We start from the raw sequence: 16,331 nt of genomic DNA on the forward strand, positions 1-16,331 counted from the left end.
TGTTACAAGAGGGGGGTTGCGGTGTATCATTCTCCACATTTCGTGTCAGGGACAGTTGGGACGGTGGCAGGGAAGGGAGCAAAAGGCCAGCCAGGGGACAGCTTGTGATCTAAGACCGTATGCTGCGTACGGAACAGAACACACATAAACAGACAGAAACATGGGCTTGTTCACATTCAGACACACACTTACACTGCTTATACAGAGTGTAAACACATTCTGTTGTCCCCTTAATTGTCAAATAAGACTTTCTCTGATGTGACGACCATGTTTCTGGTCCCTGCTGCACTGGATAACCAAGTCAGACTCTGTTTACTCATTTGCCACCGTCTGTCACATGGAGCTGCGACCTGAATAAAAGCCTCAGAGCAAGAGAAACAGTAGGTGCTTGTCTTTCTATCTGAGCTGCAAATCATTTCAACAGTTGACGTACTTGAACTAATGAAAGCTGGTTCAAACTTCCAGAGAGCATCATGTTTGATGGGAATTTCTGAGAGAGAGGCCTCGGTGTGACAGCTGCATGCAGCTGTTACACGTTACTCGGTAATCTGCTACCTAATTTCTCTTTAAACATACAGTGATTTGTTAAGAGGAAAGGAAAATGTATGAAAACAAAGAATACACGTGCAGGCTTTAAGTCTGCCCAGTTAACATTAATTAACATGTTCTCTAATCTTCAGCTTTTGATTGGATGCTTCTCTGCCCTGTGTAGAGGCCAATCAGGGGGGCGCAGGAAGTGCAGCTGCAGCCCCGGCTTCTGATCCTTGCCGAGCGGCAAACTTTCCCCTGTCAGATTAAGTAGGATTAGCTGGATCCTGCCGTATGATGAACCGAGCACTTCATATGGTGACTTGAAACTTTCCAAAGATGGAAAAAAAAAGAAAAAAAATCCCTGGTCAGGGAAATGCATTACTTGCTTTGCTACCCCAGTTTTCACTACTTGATTAAAAGCCTTTCCATATCCTCAGCATAATACAATAGCTGCTGGCTTGTTGAGTGTGTGAACGCTCACTGTACAGTATTTGTGAGGATGTGAACACGTGTGCTGGTGTGCAGGAGCATGTGCCCGTGCAGGCACACAAACACAACACTGGCAGTCATACATGGCTTCTTGTTCAGAGCTCGTTCCCTCATCAGGGTCCTCAGTGGCTGCTGAGTTCCATTGTGTTTTAAAATTACACACACACACACACACACACACGCACACACACACACACACACACAAGCACATGCATACACTGTCATTGGTATTTTTATCCATCCCCAGAGCCACTCGGTGGCTGTGAGCCATATCACTCTCAGATGACAGAGGAGCCACGGTCACACCGGCTAAACTTAAAGCCCCCCCCACATGTACGTGTGTGTGTGTTGGGGTGGTCTACAGAGGTAGAATGTGTGGTGATATAAAGAGACTCTGAAAAAGGTGGCGGTGGGGAGGAGGTCAAACGTGGAAAGAATTTAGTCTGTTATCAACTGTTGCCTGCATGACCAGTGAGGAGGCACACGCACACACACACACACACACACACACACACAGATCCTGAAAACGTGACTACATGACAGGGCCATGGGCACACACGCACCCTCAGACAGGGTTTTTCCTCCTGAGGCGAGGCTAAAGCATCCAATCTCAGTCTTTCTTGTCTATCTCTGGCACTGATAAAGGCTTATAATGAACTGGGGACTGGAAGTCAGTCCCAAGACCGATGGCTTTATGGCCCTGGCCAGATCATCACCCTCTGTGGACTTCGTTTGTCACTGGGTGAGAAGAGAAAGAGAGAGTCAGACGGAGGGAGGCAGGGTAGGAGGAGACAAAGAGAAAGACGAGGGGAGAGAGAGGGGGGAGGCAGGCAAAGATTAAAGTTTTACACTCCAACCTTTGAGAAGCGTTTTGCAATACGGGCGCCGTGTCCACAGTTTACTACCTGAGTGTACCTTTCAGATGTGTGCCGCATTACTGACTCTGGGCACAAATAAATGCTCCAAGTTTTGATAAGCGAGCCTACCGTGGCGGCCAGGATCCAAACAAGGGGACAAAGGTCCTGCGGGGCTTATCGTTCTTCACGTTATCTCACCTTTTGTACTTCGGAGCAATGTAAAAGCATGTTTGTAAACTGGTAACAGTTGTACATTTTGATTGGCTCCCCTTCAAGAGTGTGATAGTGTGATGTGTTGCGAGGGCAAGTTATTATTCCAGCTCACTCCCCTGACCCCTGGGAGAGCTCAGAATCAAATCACTGTGGATGCAAAGATGTTCCGCAGCACCGAGACGTTCGCAAACATGCAGGAAAGAACAGATACTGATGAAGGTAATGAATGCTAGACAACGTAAGCGTCACTTACCTCAAAGAGATTGGATGCCTCGTTGCCATACTGAGCAGAAATGATCTCCGATTGGTCACTGTACCATTTGAGGCCACCCAGGAAGCTGTCTGCATCCAAGTCGCTGACGTCCAGCTCTGAGAGGTCGAGTTCAGGGAGGTCTGGGCAGAGGGGCTGGTCTTCACCAACCAAGGCAGCACACTGGAGGAAAAGAAAAACAACAAAGATGGTCAGACATGAAAAAAAACAAACAAAAAAAAACCAATCACAAATCTTTCATATGCAAATCAGACTCTGAAGTCTTTGTGCCAAGTTTGAAAAACAATGGCAGAATCAAAAATCTGGACAGGAGTCAAACGAGTCCTCACACATCTGCACGACACAAAGAGCCATTCAGGCTTCTCACCCCACCGACAGAATAAGTTTGAAATTCCCATATTCAATGATTCAAGTTTTTTTTTTTTTAGGCAGGTTTTTTCTGCCCAGCTTCCACCCTGCAGCACACCACGTCCTCCCACCATCAGATCGGCGCTGGCCTCCCGTGCTGCTAAACGCTGCCTGTTGACATTTTGTTATTCACCAGCCACTTTTATGTAATCTAGCCAATGTGTGTACTGTATGTGGCAGCTGTTCCTGCTTCCTCTCCTGCACAAATCATCAGCTCTGCTCCGGCTGCGTGCAGTGAGGGGCTCTGGACTGGAAATAAACAGGGATTTGTTGATGTGAAAAGGTGTTTTAGGCAACAAGTTAAGCACAACAGACATTTACCATGCGTGGAACAACAATTCCTTGATGTTGCTCAGCTATTAATTGCTCGTACCCAGCAGAACTGTACACATTATTATGGATTATGTTCTCAGTTAAGTATGCAAACCCCCGAGCAGGAAACCATCTGTGTGCTGTGCTCCATGCAAACTTTGAGATCTACAGTCAGAGATCATTAAAAAGGCAGAACGCACCAGAGTCGAGGCTGTTTACACTCTGTTACTGTGCACATTCAAACCCCAGCCTGAGAGAAGAGCCTCGTGTCTAACAGGCTACACGCTCCTAATTCTGTTGACAACGCGTATGAACGCTAAAGGACGGTCTTATGAGAGATATATGATAGATATCCCCAGGCGAAGCCGGGAGGTATTTGGCCCGCAGAGTGCAGAGGGATGACAGTCGGGTTCGGCTCAGGGCAAAGCTGGGAGACGGATGCTGTGCCAAGTAGGAAAAACCGCCCAGACACCGGTGTCACAGTTCATCTGTCCGCGGATCCGCACCAACACGAATACACCATGACTTAGACTGTGATGAGACAAATCCGTTATGTTACCACCGCAGCAGCGAAGCAAAGGGGACAGATTCACTGCGTCTCAGGCTTCCCCCGCGATGATCCAGCCTGACAAGGCACGGGACGAAAATAAAAAAGGAAAAGAAAACACTGTGGCAGAGGCTGGACGTCCTATGCCCAATTATCTTATGGACTTCTTGGGTGAACTAATGAAATAGCGCCGCCAGACAGACAATCAGGGCGCTCCGGCACGGCGCTCCACTGATTTACGCACGCATCGCACATAAAAGCACCTGCGAGGGGGAGATTATTAGAGGAATGACTGAGGTCCGGGATGACAGTTCTCTCAGCTTTTTATTGAATCTACGTGCGTGCATTTCTTGGAGTGAACGGGAGCTCCGAGAGAACGCGGCTGACGCTGACAGATTAAACGCTTTCCAAACGGCGAGGAGAGACGCTCTCCTGAAGCCTCACCTGGCTGAGCTGACACATTCAAGTGCAAAAACAAGGAGCGCGGCTGAATGAAAAGCGAGCCAGTGAATCGGTCGGAAATAGAAGATTCTTACTTTTACTGAGTGAGGGCAGTTTTCCTTCTCATATTCTCATCACGCAGCTCTGGATACGCACACACATGCAGCCAGACTGCGGTCACATCATGTAGTTACTGTGAGAAGCATCACTCAGCTCCTGCATGCAGACTGAGTACAGCCAGGTAGACTTGACGGAGTGGGTAGATGAGGGGGACGGGGGGGCGAACAAGTATCCTTTTGACGTGCTTTAATCGAAGCGCGGAGACAACTGCGTTCAACCGACGACGGGAGCGAAAAAGAGAGAATTAATTGCAGGAAGAGGCAGGAAAAAAAAAAGAAATACGCAGATGAAACGACATTTAATTTCAGCTTCTGGCTGGATGCGAGGTCGCTGTCCAGCCGGTGCAGGCGCTGCCCCGGCCGGGATGCTGGCACACAGACGAGCCCGGCACCGTGATTATTATGATGCCCCTGCGCAACGGCAGATAGCGGCTCCGTCAGTGTGCACAACCTTTGCTCTCAGCTCTGAAAAAAAAGGAACATGCGGCAGCCCGACACAGCACATCAGAGGGATTGTTATCGTCAGCGGAAAATACCTGACCCAGAGACAGTTCAGTCATTTCGCCGTGAAAACCTTCTCGGGCACCGGAGCGCGTGCAGTCCGCGGCTGCTGGAGGAAAACAGAAATCCCGCTCGAGATCCTACGAGACGAGCGATGGTCCCCGAGCCTGAGCACGCACTACAACTACATCTTTAACTGAGGTGAAAAGGAAGATTCCGCACATTCCCCTCCACTTGTCATATATTCCCGTGTTGTATATCCCCCGCATCCTCAAAACGTGTCCAGACGCGCACTACACCGGCATGCCACCAGAACCAGAACCAGCACCAGAACCAGCACCAGCACCAGCACCAGCAGCAGAGCAGAAGGAGAAGACAGAGTATGTGCAAATCACTGGCTCACTGTTGTCCATCGTTCCAGGGAGAGAAAAAAAAAAGAAAGTCCAGAAGGATACAAAGCTGAAAGAAGTCGGATTTTTTTTATTTATTTATTTTTTTTTAAAGATGCGCTCACCTCTAATTCTCTCCACACCGAGTCCTGGTTACACCTGTCCCACGCCATCCAGCCACTGAATGACGGTCCGGGAAAGAAAAAAAAAAAAGAAAAAAAAAGAAAGAAAAAAATCAAGTAAAAAAGAAATCCACACACGCTTCCCACTCGCTCGCACACAGGCAACTGCTGCCCCTCGCCGAGAATGAACCGAGGGCACCTGTCTTACAACTGCTTTCCATCACATGACAAAGCTATTAAAAGTAGGCAGGGGAGTGACTCCGCGTCCACACTACTCGCCAGTGACGCGCGGTGAGCAGGCGGGGTCTGGCTGCGCACATAGTAAAATCCTCTCCGTGCACTGCAAAAAATGTCCATCTTAAAAAGCGAGTCAGGCGCAATCTGTCTCCATACACAGCAGGCTGTGTATTAATTCAAAATGCTGCCGAGAAACGGTGCGTGTTGGTTGAGACGCAGCCGCACAGCCTGATCCTCAAACTGAATCCAGCTGCTCTGCTCACACACATTCTTCTGCTCTAGTTGCTGCTGTCATGTTTGTTGAAAAATGTCCAAGAAGCGACCTGAGACGATCAATCGCTGTCATTTTTTGCAGTGTGGACGTCACGCGTAGCGAATCTGGACTAAATGAGTGTGAGTTTGATGTTTTAGTCTTGAATTATTAAATGTAAAGATTGTATATGCAACACTCAGGGCCAGTGTTGCCCTCTGAGCAGTGAGCAGTGATCCCTGATCTTCTCCAGCTGCCCAGGAAAAAACTCCTGTGAAACATCTCTGCAGCTCTCTGGACCATAAGCTGAAATCCCACACCATAAATTAGAAGAATAATCACACAATGTCTCTCCAGAGAAAAATGGAGAACTGGCCAAGAATACAGAAAAGCGGTCATTTGTGTCTAACTCAGTTACCTCTCCTTGACTAAATCATCAGTTGACATTGTTTGTGGCCGTTCCTGAATTAACTCCAGACAGGAGAGTAACCTCAAATGTCTTTGTTTGGCGTCTAGAGTATCACAGGCGGTAATTCAGCCTTTTGTAACGTATTTCTTTGTCCATTCAGAGGCAATAAAAAGGACAGGTGGCAGTATCAACCGTGTATACAGTGTCAACAGGACGTGTATAGGCAACACTACCTCTGTGAAATAAAAACAAAAGCTTTGTGGACATTTCAAACAAAGTGCTTTTTCTGTTGGGTGGACCGGCAGGCTGGCTCACTCATTCCATCCACAGTGTTACTGTCTTCCTGTGATGAAGTCTGTATGAGAACGATCATGTTAGTCATTGTCTGGGTGATACAATGATTAATTATGTCCTTCTAAAACTTCGCTGGCTGAGATCTTTAAAAAGGTGCACTGCAGAGAATTTTGGGGAAGATCTTTAAAATCAGAAGAGACGGATCTTCATTGTCTGATTTGTTTACGCCTCAACAAACTAAATGAACGAACTCTCTTTGTTTTCACGACTGAATAAACTGAATAAACAAACCTGAAGTGTTAAAATTCTGAGGTTGAATTTAAGTTAATGCGTGCCTCTTTAAGTTAATAGTCCTTGTAAAATAAAGATGATATCAGCTGTTTTCTGTTTAGATATTCTTTCCAGGAAGTTAACGTCTGACATTTCTGTAATAAGAAACTCGCTCCATGGAACATGCTAACCCCAATCCAATTTTTTAGTCCTGTAAAGCCTATTAAGTCCACCTGAGCATGCAGGGAGCAATTGTCTACCTAAATTAGTGAACCACATACAGTAAGTCTCATTAAACACAAAATTGCACAGAAACCTGTAAAAAGGAGCTGGGAGCGGAAATGCAAATGTGCAGATCGTGTGTGTGTGTGTGTGTGTGTGTGTGTGTGTGTGTGTGTGTGTGAGCCCTACATGTGCTGTTAGACATTATGTGTGTGTCCGTGTTACGCTTGTGGGTATCTGAGGGCGTTTGTACCACTAAATCTATACATCTGCTCCTCACGCGTGCCCAGAGAAGCTACCCACAAGCCGTGGTGAAAGCCGATGGGAGCAGGTGGTGTGTGCAGTGACCTCACAGAGCCCAGATGGACCAGAACCACGGAGACCGTAATATAGGGGGCAACATGGGAGTGACATGGAGCTGGATGGTTGCTGGCGTTTGTGACTGCAGCAGGGATGAAACGCTCCGGCGACAGGGATTTAACTTATGAAAAAAGTGGAGCAGGAATAACCTCTCCAGCTCTACACGGTGTTCAACAGATGTAGGTAACTGCAGGTACAGTAGCTGCTGGTCGGATAGATTCATCACAACTTGAATAATGGCACCATAATGAACACGGACCTGCCAAAAAAAAAAGAAAACGAGAAAGAAAGAAAGCCGTCCCGGCAGGAGATACATGCTGGTAAATGATATTTCTCCCTCTCCTGAAGCAGCATGTGAGTCACAGTCAAAAGGCTTATCTGATTGTACTCTTCATGCCAATTAAGACAACGGAAGCTAAATATAGATATAATGTTACGATTTCCTTTCTTGAATGGCCTTTGATTCTTTTTTTTCTACATGCACATTCTTGCTAGAGGCTGGATATTTATGTATGCAGCGGCAGAGATTTGTAGATATCTGAATCATTTCAAAAGAGATGGGGAGGAGGAGGAGGAGGGTTCTGCAGCGCTACTCAAACACAGGTAGTCTTTGAAATGCCACAGCTTTCGTTTCAGCTGCACTGGGGGCTGCTAATGAACAGGTAAGTGTTGGGGGAGACGGGAACGGACGGAAGCAGAATGACGGATATGTCGAGGAGATATTTGGGCTACAGCAGCACCGGCTACGAGACCCAACACCACTGCATGTCCGATCCCTTCTCCAGAGAATGACCTCGGGACTTGCTTTCACACTTCTCTCCCATTTTACAACTCTTATAGATATCACGTCTCAAGGGGACTGAATCTATAGGATGGAGTGTGAAAAGTTGTTCACACCCATTGATGCATGCATGTTGTCATTCGATGGACCTGAAAACCTTCTTGAAACGTCTCCGAGGCTTTCAGTGCAGCGACCAGCGGACTGTAGCCTCCGCAGACAAATATACTTCAAAAGGAACCATTAAAAGCAAAGTTAATTAAAAGCGACTGTTGGTTAATTGCTAACTTTTGGCTCTCAACTCAAAAATAATGCAATGTGACAACTTTTCTGTGCGCACACAGAACACGCCCCGGTTCCACACGAGGACGAGCTACAATGAGACTGGATTCGGGGTCGTGCTGCTGGCGGTTCTCAGAAAGCAAAAGGTCTGTATGATTAAACAATTTCCTCCTCAGAGTCAGCTGACAAGTGGAGCTCTCCAAGCCAAAATGGGGCTAATCCACAGATAATTATCTTTGTTTGAATATTCAACGTGGCCTGACTAATGGTACGGAGTCTCCCATTTGCATTCCTGGCTACAGATTGAATCGGATATGAACCTTTCTGTTAAAGAGCTGTATTGATTCTGTAGTGGAAATTGTAGCCATGTGTTTAATTCTAATAGAGTCTGACAGTCTTTTTTTTTTTTTTTTTTTTTTAAACAGTGTCGTTTCTGACAGTCCATCTATACTCAAGTGGCTGCATCTTGTTTTCCTTTTTCCATAAATTGTGTCACTGGCCCTCTGAGAGTGTGGCGCAGCACAGCGAGCGGGGGAGGGGGGGAGGCGGCGGGATGATTCATATCACTTTGTTGCATGTCATTGCTCCCAACAGAATCCATCCTAGCATCTGGCCATTTTAATACATGGTGGCTGGATTCATAGGAATTAATTGAGGGCAGAGGTAAAACAGAGAGCCGCAGCTATCCGTGTATTGTTGGAGACTGTTAAGAGACAGCTTACGCTTTGTTCTCCTGCTTGTCAGTTGATGTGCTTTCAGATCTTTGGTGCTTGGGTGATTTCTCCCCCCTTGACAAGTCATATTGTTTTCTCCTTATTAGGGGACACTGAAGGAAGCGGTCACATTTCACAACAGTCAAATGCTCGACAATAACACAGGATGTAACGGCATACAAAACTGTCTGCAGGAAGTGTAAATGGATACACATGATAAGGTTCTAATGGGGTGTCAAATGGTCACACAGGACGGCTTTAAAAGTATCCTGTAATCAGCTCTTATGACATAATAAAACTGGTCTGAATTATTTTTATTCATTTCATTTTCAGTGCCACAGAAATATATCTAAAAAGGTCCATACATTCGCCCGGCATCTGTGAGCTCCGAACTCGTGCATTACAGCAACAAGATAAACAGTGTGATGCCACAAATTATGCCGACGCTCGCCCTCTGACACACAGTCAGCTCGTGCCTTCTCCCCCTGTGAAGATTTTACATCGCCTCTCTTTGTAGTGCCCTTCAGAGAACCCGTCGCCTCGCCGCCCTGCGTGTAAGCGTGTAATCCTTTCCATCAATGAACTCCACTGTGTCATTTAGCCACTCTCAGGATGGCGGCTACTCGCCCCGCAGAGAGTCCGGCCCATATTATTAAGGCAAATGGCATGAAGAGGCAAGGGCCAGTTAGCCATGGCTGGAGCCTTGGAACCGAAAATAGCATCAGTCCCACGCAGGGGCAGGTAAACACAAAAAGGAGCCTGGGGTGCAACACAGGACGGTTCCACCCTCTCCTCCCCTGCTCCAGCTCCGTCTGGGAGGAGACGGGGAAAAGCGGCAGCCTTGCCCCCCCCCACCACCTCACCGCAGATGAATTATATCACGGTCACATGGAGAGTCGGAGTCTCCCGTCGGAGCCGCTTGTTGTCGGGCTGTTATTGGGCTTGTTTAAAATCACCAGCGAGTCATGCAAGATGCATGCGGAAAGCGGTGGCAGAAAGAGGGTGAGCTGTGAGCACAGGCCTGGTGTGTAATGCGTCTTGGTGGGGGGAGCTGTGCTAAACTAGCGCTCTGGGCAGGGACTCGTGAGGCACTTTGTGTTTTGCTTGGGTATAGCACTCACAAGGAATATTAAAATTTATGGACCATGAGGGTTTGGGTTGCACACACACATACATAAACAAGACTTGCGTGCTCCCTGCGTGCTTAAAATGCTACAAAGCCAAACTTTGAAATTGCTGTAAAATTCCAACAGATGCCACATGCCCGGCGATGTAACTAGAGGAAATGAGATGCGCTTGTGTGGAGGAGATGCAGTTAAATCTTTTTCTACTGAAAGGGCACATGAAAATAGTGCTTGTTGTCATGCTGAATATCCAGCAAGGCACTTTTTGAAGTTTAATATAAACTTTAAAGTCAGTGAGTCAAAAGCCATGGCCTGTAAAAGCACTGATGTGTGCAGCAGCTAGGTAATAAACAGGCATTAAAGGAATTACTTCTTTTCTGACATGCTCATGCTTACCAGATCCTGTTCGGATGGTGCACTGCATGTCTCTAACAAAATTCCTGTTTCGACTAAAACAGCAGCAGGCGTCAAAATGAACTCGGCAATGTGAAAAATACATTAATGAGATCTCATCGCTGGCTACAGGCAAATTTAGGTGCATCTTTCTGCAAACTGCAAACACCTCCTGTGAATCACGAGGAGGGCCCAGAGCACAACAGATGTTGCTTGATTTCTGAAATAATAGAGAGGCAGGGCTGAATACCTTGACAGCGCAGTCCTTATGTACTCTTAGCACTGGAAGAGTGCCAGGGAAGAATTAGGTCAGCTGGAGTGCATCGTGCCTTGTGGAACGCCACGTTAAAACAGCATCAGGGGAGGAGGGAGGGGTGGAGGTGGAGGTGGGTGACACACAGGTAGAAATTTCTGGAGCAGCACAACCAGTTTCCTCTCTCTCTCCCTCTCTGTCTCTCTCTCACTTCGACTCTTGTATCATGGAAACGTGAGCAGAAACGTTACACCCCTGAGTCCAGACTGCAGCCTAATTATTTTGAGCAATGAAAAGAGAAGGAAAAGGGGAATGAGAGAGGGGGAAAATGCATGTGAATTGCAATTCTTTCATACAGCCTGCATACGGGGTGTATAACCACAAGCCTGAAAAAATCCTTACGGCACAATAAAACTGATTGTATCATCACCTTTTTTTCCCCTTACAGGGTGCATTTCTACTACTCTTCACATCACCTCCTAAAAGGAACATGTACTGCTGGAGTACACGGTGATGGAAAAAAAAGAAAAAAAAAAAGAAAAGGAAAGCGGAGCAGAAAGAGAGGAGGCACAGTCAATACCCATTTTTTGCCAAGGCATCCTCGTGAAAAAGAGCAAAGAGACAAAAGGAGCAGATGGATGGAGATGGAGCTAATGGTGAAAGAGAGTGTGACAGGGAGTAACAAAAGCAAGAGGGAGTGAGCCGCTGTGAGTGATAGAAAGATTTGGACAAAGACGGGGCATGAATTAGAGGCAGATATGGAAGGAGGGGGAAGGAAGATGGAAGCTAAGTACAAGGAGGAGTGATTGGGGACAGGAAGTGCAGATTTAAACAAAGGGTCAGACCGATGGGAGGCTGCAGCATCGGCCTCGCCACGCTCCGAAGCCGTTCCATCCCTCATCTGAAGATAAACCGCCTCGCTGTCCGCTTGGCAGGGACTGACCCCGGTCCCCGCCGGCCTCCCAGCGCCGGCCCGACCACGGTCCACTATCACAGTGTTGATCTAATGGTTACCACCTCACCCTCCCCTGCATATTCCGGTCACGCTCTGAAATCTTCCTGCTTACGATGGGTATCTGGCTCACATGTGCTACGTATTCATTTACAGGAAGGTTTAGATTTTCACACAGACACACACACGCACGCACACACACACACACACACCCAGGTCCTTCCACTGCTAATGTGACCTCATTGCCCCCCTCCTGACTATCACGTTTTGGAAATAAAATTGTGTTGCAAATGCACTCTCTTCCCTTGTTAGCGATATTAAATTGGAAGAGATAATGAGATGCGGATGTGAAGATGACAGAAAGTAATTGGTTCTGATGTGTGTAAAATCGTGATTTTAACTGGACATGATATTCAAATGACTTGGCAGACATCCATCAACATGAAAGTTTGTGTAAGCAGATCGCAGATTGTGCTGAGCAATAATGTTGGCTTTTCCTCGTGAGTAGGCAACATCAGCTTTTTTTTTCTTTTTTTTTTTTCCAGTCCAAATGTTGTCCTGCCTCAAGCCATTTCCACTCTCTGGAAATGGTTTCCATCACTTATTTTTAGCAGCATACCTGATCATCAGTTGTAGAAATCTACTGTCAACCCTTGCCCTGGCTATCCTGTCCCCTGCAGCCTTCTCCAAGTCCCTCCCATAATGCCTTGCTCTGTGTTTTTTGTGGTGCTCTGTCTCCACCGGGACTGTCATCGCCGCCACAATAAACAGGATTAATCAGCGCTGGCATTGGGCACTTTGGTCCAGATGACGCATGTAATTAAGAGGTAATTGGCATGTCATCTGTACATGAGGAAATATGACATGCACGAGCCAGATGCAGTCGCTGCGCCGCCCCGCAACAAGAGCAACTGTGTCCTGGAAGGCAGTTTTTCAGAGCGATAACTTCCTCTGCACTGCTGACACTCTCGCTTCCTTAATGTCTTTATTCACCCCGCAAACTCCCTCGCATTGTAATTCACTCACTTATTCATTTATTTACATGCTAACACACTTAAACACTAATTTGCTAACTTATTCATTTATTTACATGCTAACCCACTTACTGCCGCTTGCATTCAGCAACTTATTCATTTATCCACATCCAGGATGACACCGTTACTTTCTCCGGTATTCATTTATGCACGTAGGAAGTCACTTGCTTTCTCGCTGGTTTAATTAAGAGGCTCCTCTCTTTTCAGTCCACACAAAAGGACGGGTTTATGCAGCTCAATATATACTGTAGCTGCGCACAATGGGAGATGGCCAAGATGCCCTTTCATGTTTAGGGTCATACCGGCTGCAACAATAGGTCTGAACTGCCCTTATCTCTCCTTGTAAACGTGAAGCTCTGGGATAAGTCAGAGCCTGATTTCATGGCTCATGTGGGAAATGTTAGGATGAACACAACTGAGGGGAGAGTTTCCTTATTTGCCCTTGCACCTTATATTTCCTCAGTTGTTAGGGAAGTCGGTATTAAAAAAAAGAAATTCAGCACCAGGCTTCAGGATGAGCACGTAGGCGCGCACCTATTTATTATTATTTCATAGTTACTTAGAGTTTCTGCAGCCATTTGTCAGCCTAAATGCAATTTTGAATTGTATTAACTTAAGAAGCAACATTAAGTATGCGCCGCCTCCTCTCTATAAATTCAATTGACTCAGGGATATTAAAGATGTGCCCGAAGAAAAATGACTACTATGGATCATACATGTTTCTGAGAAGATGTCAAAGAAAGCAGCTCAGCGTCACTGGAACAAAGTTTGGGCTGAAGCTGAGCGTGGAGCTGCTTCCAGGAGACGTGAGCTTGGCAGGGAGCGAGGTCAGCGATGCACTTGGCTGGTAACCTCAGATAGCTGCTGGCTAATTTGCAGTACGCCCCCAATCGCAACAGAAAGCGCAGAGCCACGCTGAGGAGAGAGAGGGTGGCCATAACGGCAAAGCAAATGGCTCATAGAGATATCCCAGTTGTTTTTCATCACATCAATTTCACGCCTGTGCCGCCAGTTTTTTTTTTTTTTTTTTTTTTTGCAGAAATGTGACAAGATGGAGACAGGGAGGAAAACGAAGGAATTGGGGAGAAAAAAAAATGGATGAAGGAGATAGAGAGGAGGAAGAAAACAACGAGCCGGGATGTACATGAAGCCGGCAATGTTAATCTCGAGGCCCGTTCCTGCCGCGAGTGAATGCTGTCAGAGCTGTCTGGTGAACAAACAAACGAGAATATCTCCAAAGCTAATATCTTCACTGACAGTGTTGCTCAGCAACTTGTCAATTTACTGATGCAACACAGAAGTTCTTTTGGCAATTCAGTTTAAAGACGGCTTTGTGAGCTTGACCTTACTTATCATTTTACTGCAGTTTCCCACAAGAATAGATTCTTACTGTTAGTCATGGTTTTGTACCTGTGGGATTTTTTTTTGTTTTATTGATGCTGCTGCTCATCCCTCTACTCTTACACTACCGTCTTTACGTGTCATGACCCCAAGGAAAAGTACTCTGCAAAGAAAAACTTCCACCAACTTCCAAAAGGTGTTGGGTCAGTTATCGCCGGGTTTTATCTAAACCAGCGTGTTTGTAGAAGCTGCGATAGCACATATTTAACCTGACAATTGCTTTATGGTTTCTTAACCAAACATGATTTATAGAGGTTTGCGTAATTCCCGTCTTTCATGTGGTGGAATGTGAGACGGAACATGTGTGCTCTGCAGCGTTATGACTCGACAATAAATCACCCAACTGTGGGCTGTATAATTATAAAAGCGAATGCGTTATTGCAGAAAAATTCCACTCGAAAGTACAGAAAGTACTTAAATTTGTGCAACAACAGGATATATTTGGTTTATCGCACAGTGCAGATAAACAGCAGGAAGTCCGAGCCTGATAAAAACTCTCTGTTCTCGCCGAGCGCCTGATGGAGCTCTTGCTTCTGAAGGGAATAGTCAACAAGACTCAAACTTATTGGACAATCTTCCATCCAGTATAATTAATGACAGTGCATTTTTAATTACCCCTGTGTGGCAGTAGGCACTACAGCTTTTGTTTATTGAGCCCCACTGATACCCATATTAACAAAGTTAGGTTAATGATAGAGGTATTTTGCTTAATAGCATTTTTATTACTCCCGCTAAGAATGAAGCAATTAATTAACAATGGGCGAATTAAGTTCCTCTCCTGTAATGGCCTACCAACACAGGACATCATTACCAATAGTCAAAATAATTCATAAAGCGAGGAGTCAGCTGGCAGGACGACGTGGGAAAAAATGAATATTCCCCCGCATACATTTGATTTTTCATTTTAGACCGTAATAAATTATGAATACGGTCCGTCAGCAGACATGTTGGTGGTAGTGCATGCAGAGTGAGCCGCGGGATCAAAGATGGCGTGCGATAAGTCACAGATTTGACATAGAGAAACTTTCAGCGCGTAATATGAGCAGGTGAGTTTTATTTGAATGGATAAAGTGGTGAATTAAAGATGCACTGATAAATGAGAGAACAACCAAAAGAGACGGGGGGGACGGGGAAGTACGGGAGAGGACTGAATGTTCAAGAAATGACATAGAATAATGGACCTCAAAGACATATATGAAAGCACATAATCTCTTAAGCTTGCATTTGAAGGTAATCTTCCATTAAAGAATACTAGCTATTTCTTTGTGGAGGAGAAATGCAAAGACAGCAGAACTGATGGGGACTATTGGTGTGACTTTGAATAGAGGGAAAAGACTGAAATGGCAAAAGGTGCAATTTCTTAGGCTTCTCTGGACTTCGCCGGTAAATTCTTTCATTCTGAAAAGAACTACTAAAACAGTGGCTGCTGAGAAATATAATCCCCCACCCCCAACCTCCCAACACACACACACACAAACACACACACACAGCCTGAGCCCAAGTACACATGCAACAAAGAGGGAGAGATTAAAGCATTAATTCAGTGAGAGGGAATAGGATCCTGGCATAAATTTAGAGTGAATGTTTGGGGTTATCTCCTCTGCTGACTGCCGTTTCTCCGCTCTCTGTACTCCATTGCACTCCACATGCAAATGTAAATCAGGGTCACACCCTGTATCCTGTAACATATCAGGCTGTAAACTCTTGTTTTTCTTTGATAAGCTCTGCATATTTGTGTGTATGTATGTGTGTGTGTGTGTGTGTATGCAGCGACAACAGGTGTGCTCTTTTGTGTGGAAAAAACACCAAACCGTGCTCGACCCACAGTGCGCTTTCTGTGTGTGTGTAGACTTGTGTGGGTGGGTGTGTCAGCGAATGTGGGTATTTTACATTTTACAGACATTTCAAGCTGCTCTGCTCGCCTTTAAAAATAAAAAAATAAAAAAGAAGAAAGTACCGAACAGAGAGCCTTGTTTGTTTGCTTGTCATCTCTGGGTGGGATGTACTTTACTCGGCACACCGGCTTTTCTTCTGGCTTCACACTGGATACCAGCTGGCGGGCACTGGGGCGCCACAACGCATCGTGCCAGTGTCACAAACGAAGGGGAAAGTGTGCCTCATCATATAGAAAAGTAGTCTGGCAGCCTCCAGTCCTCATT

The 16,331-nt window shown here is 46.0% G+C and overlaps 1 protein-coding gene across 3 annotated transcripts in view; it reads right to left on the bottom strand.

The window, feature by feature from the left end:
• The window catches only part of ppargc1a (peroxisome proliferator-activated receptor gamma, coactivator 1 alpha), a 253,714-nt gene that overhangs the window by 31,818 nt on the left and 205,565 nt on the right, over positions 1 to 16,331 (bottom strand). The window contains exons 1-2 of one of the 3 annotated variants that reach the window (XM_037112329.1): positions 5,204 to 5,439; positions 2,344 to 2,523 (exon numbers count right to left, since the gene is read on the bottom strand). In XM_037112329.1, coding sequence (XP_036968224.1) covers positions 2,344 to 2,523; positions 5,204 to 5,251 — 228 coding nt within the window. In that variant the 5' untranslated portion in view covers positions 5,252 to 5,439. Of the gene's footprint in view, positions 1 to 2,343; positions 2,524 to 5,203; positions 5,440 to 16,331 lie in introns of those variants that run through there. The other 2 variants (XM_037112328.1, XM_037112327.1) reach the window with 2 other exon arrangements.

This window comes from Acanthopagrus latus, chromosome 10 (genome assembly GCF_904848185.1).
Source record: "Acanthopagrus latus isolate v.2019 chromosome 10, fAcaLat1.1, whole genome shotgun sequence".
Classification (NCBI taxonomy): Eukaryota; Metazoa; Chordata; class Actinopteri; order Spariformes; family Sparidae; genus Acanthopagrus; species Acanthopagrus latus.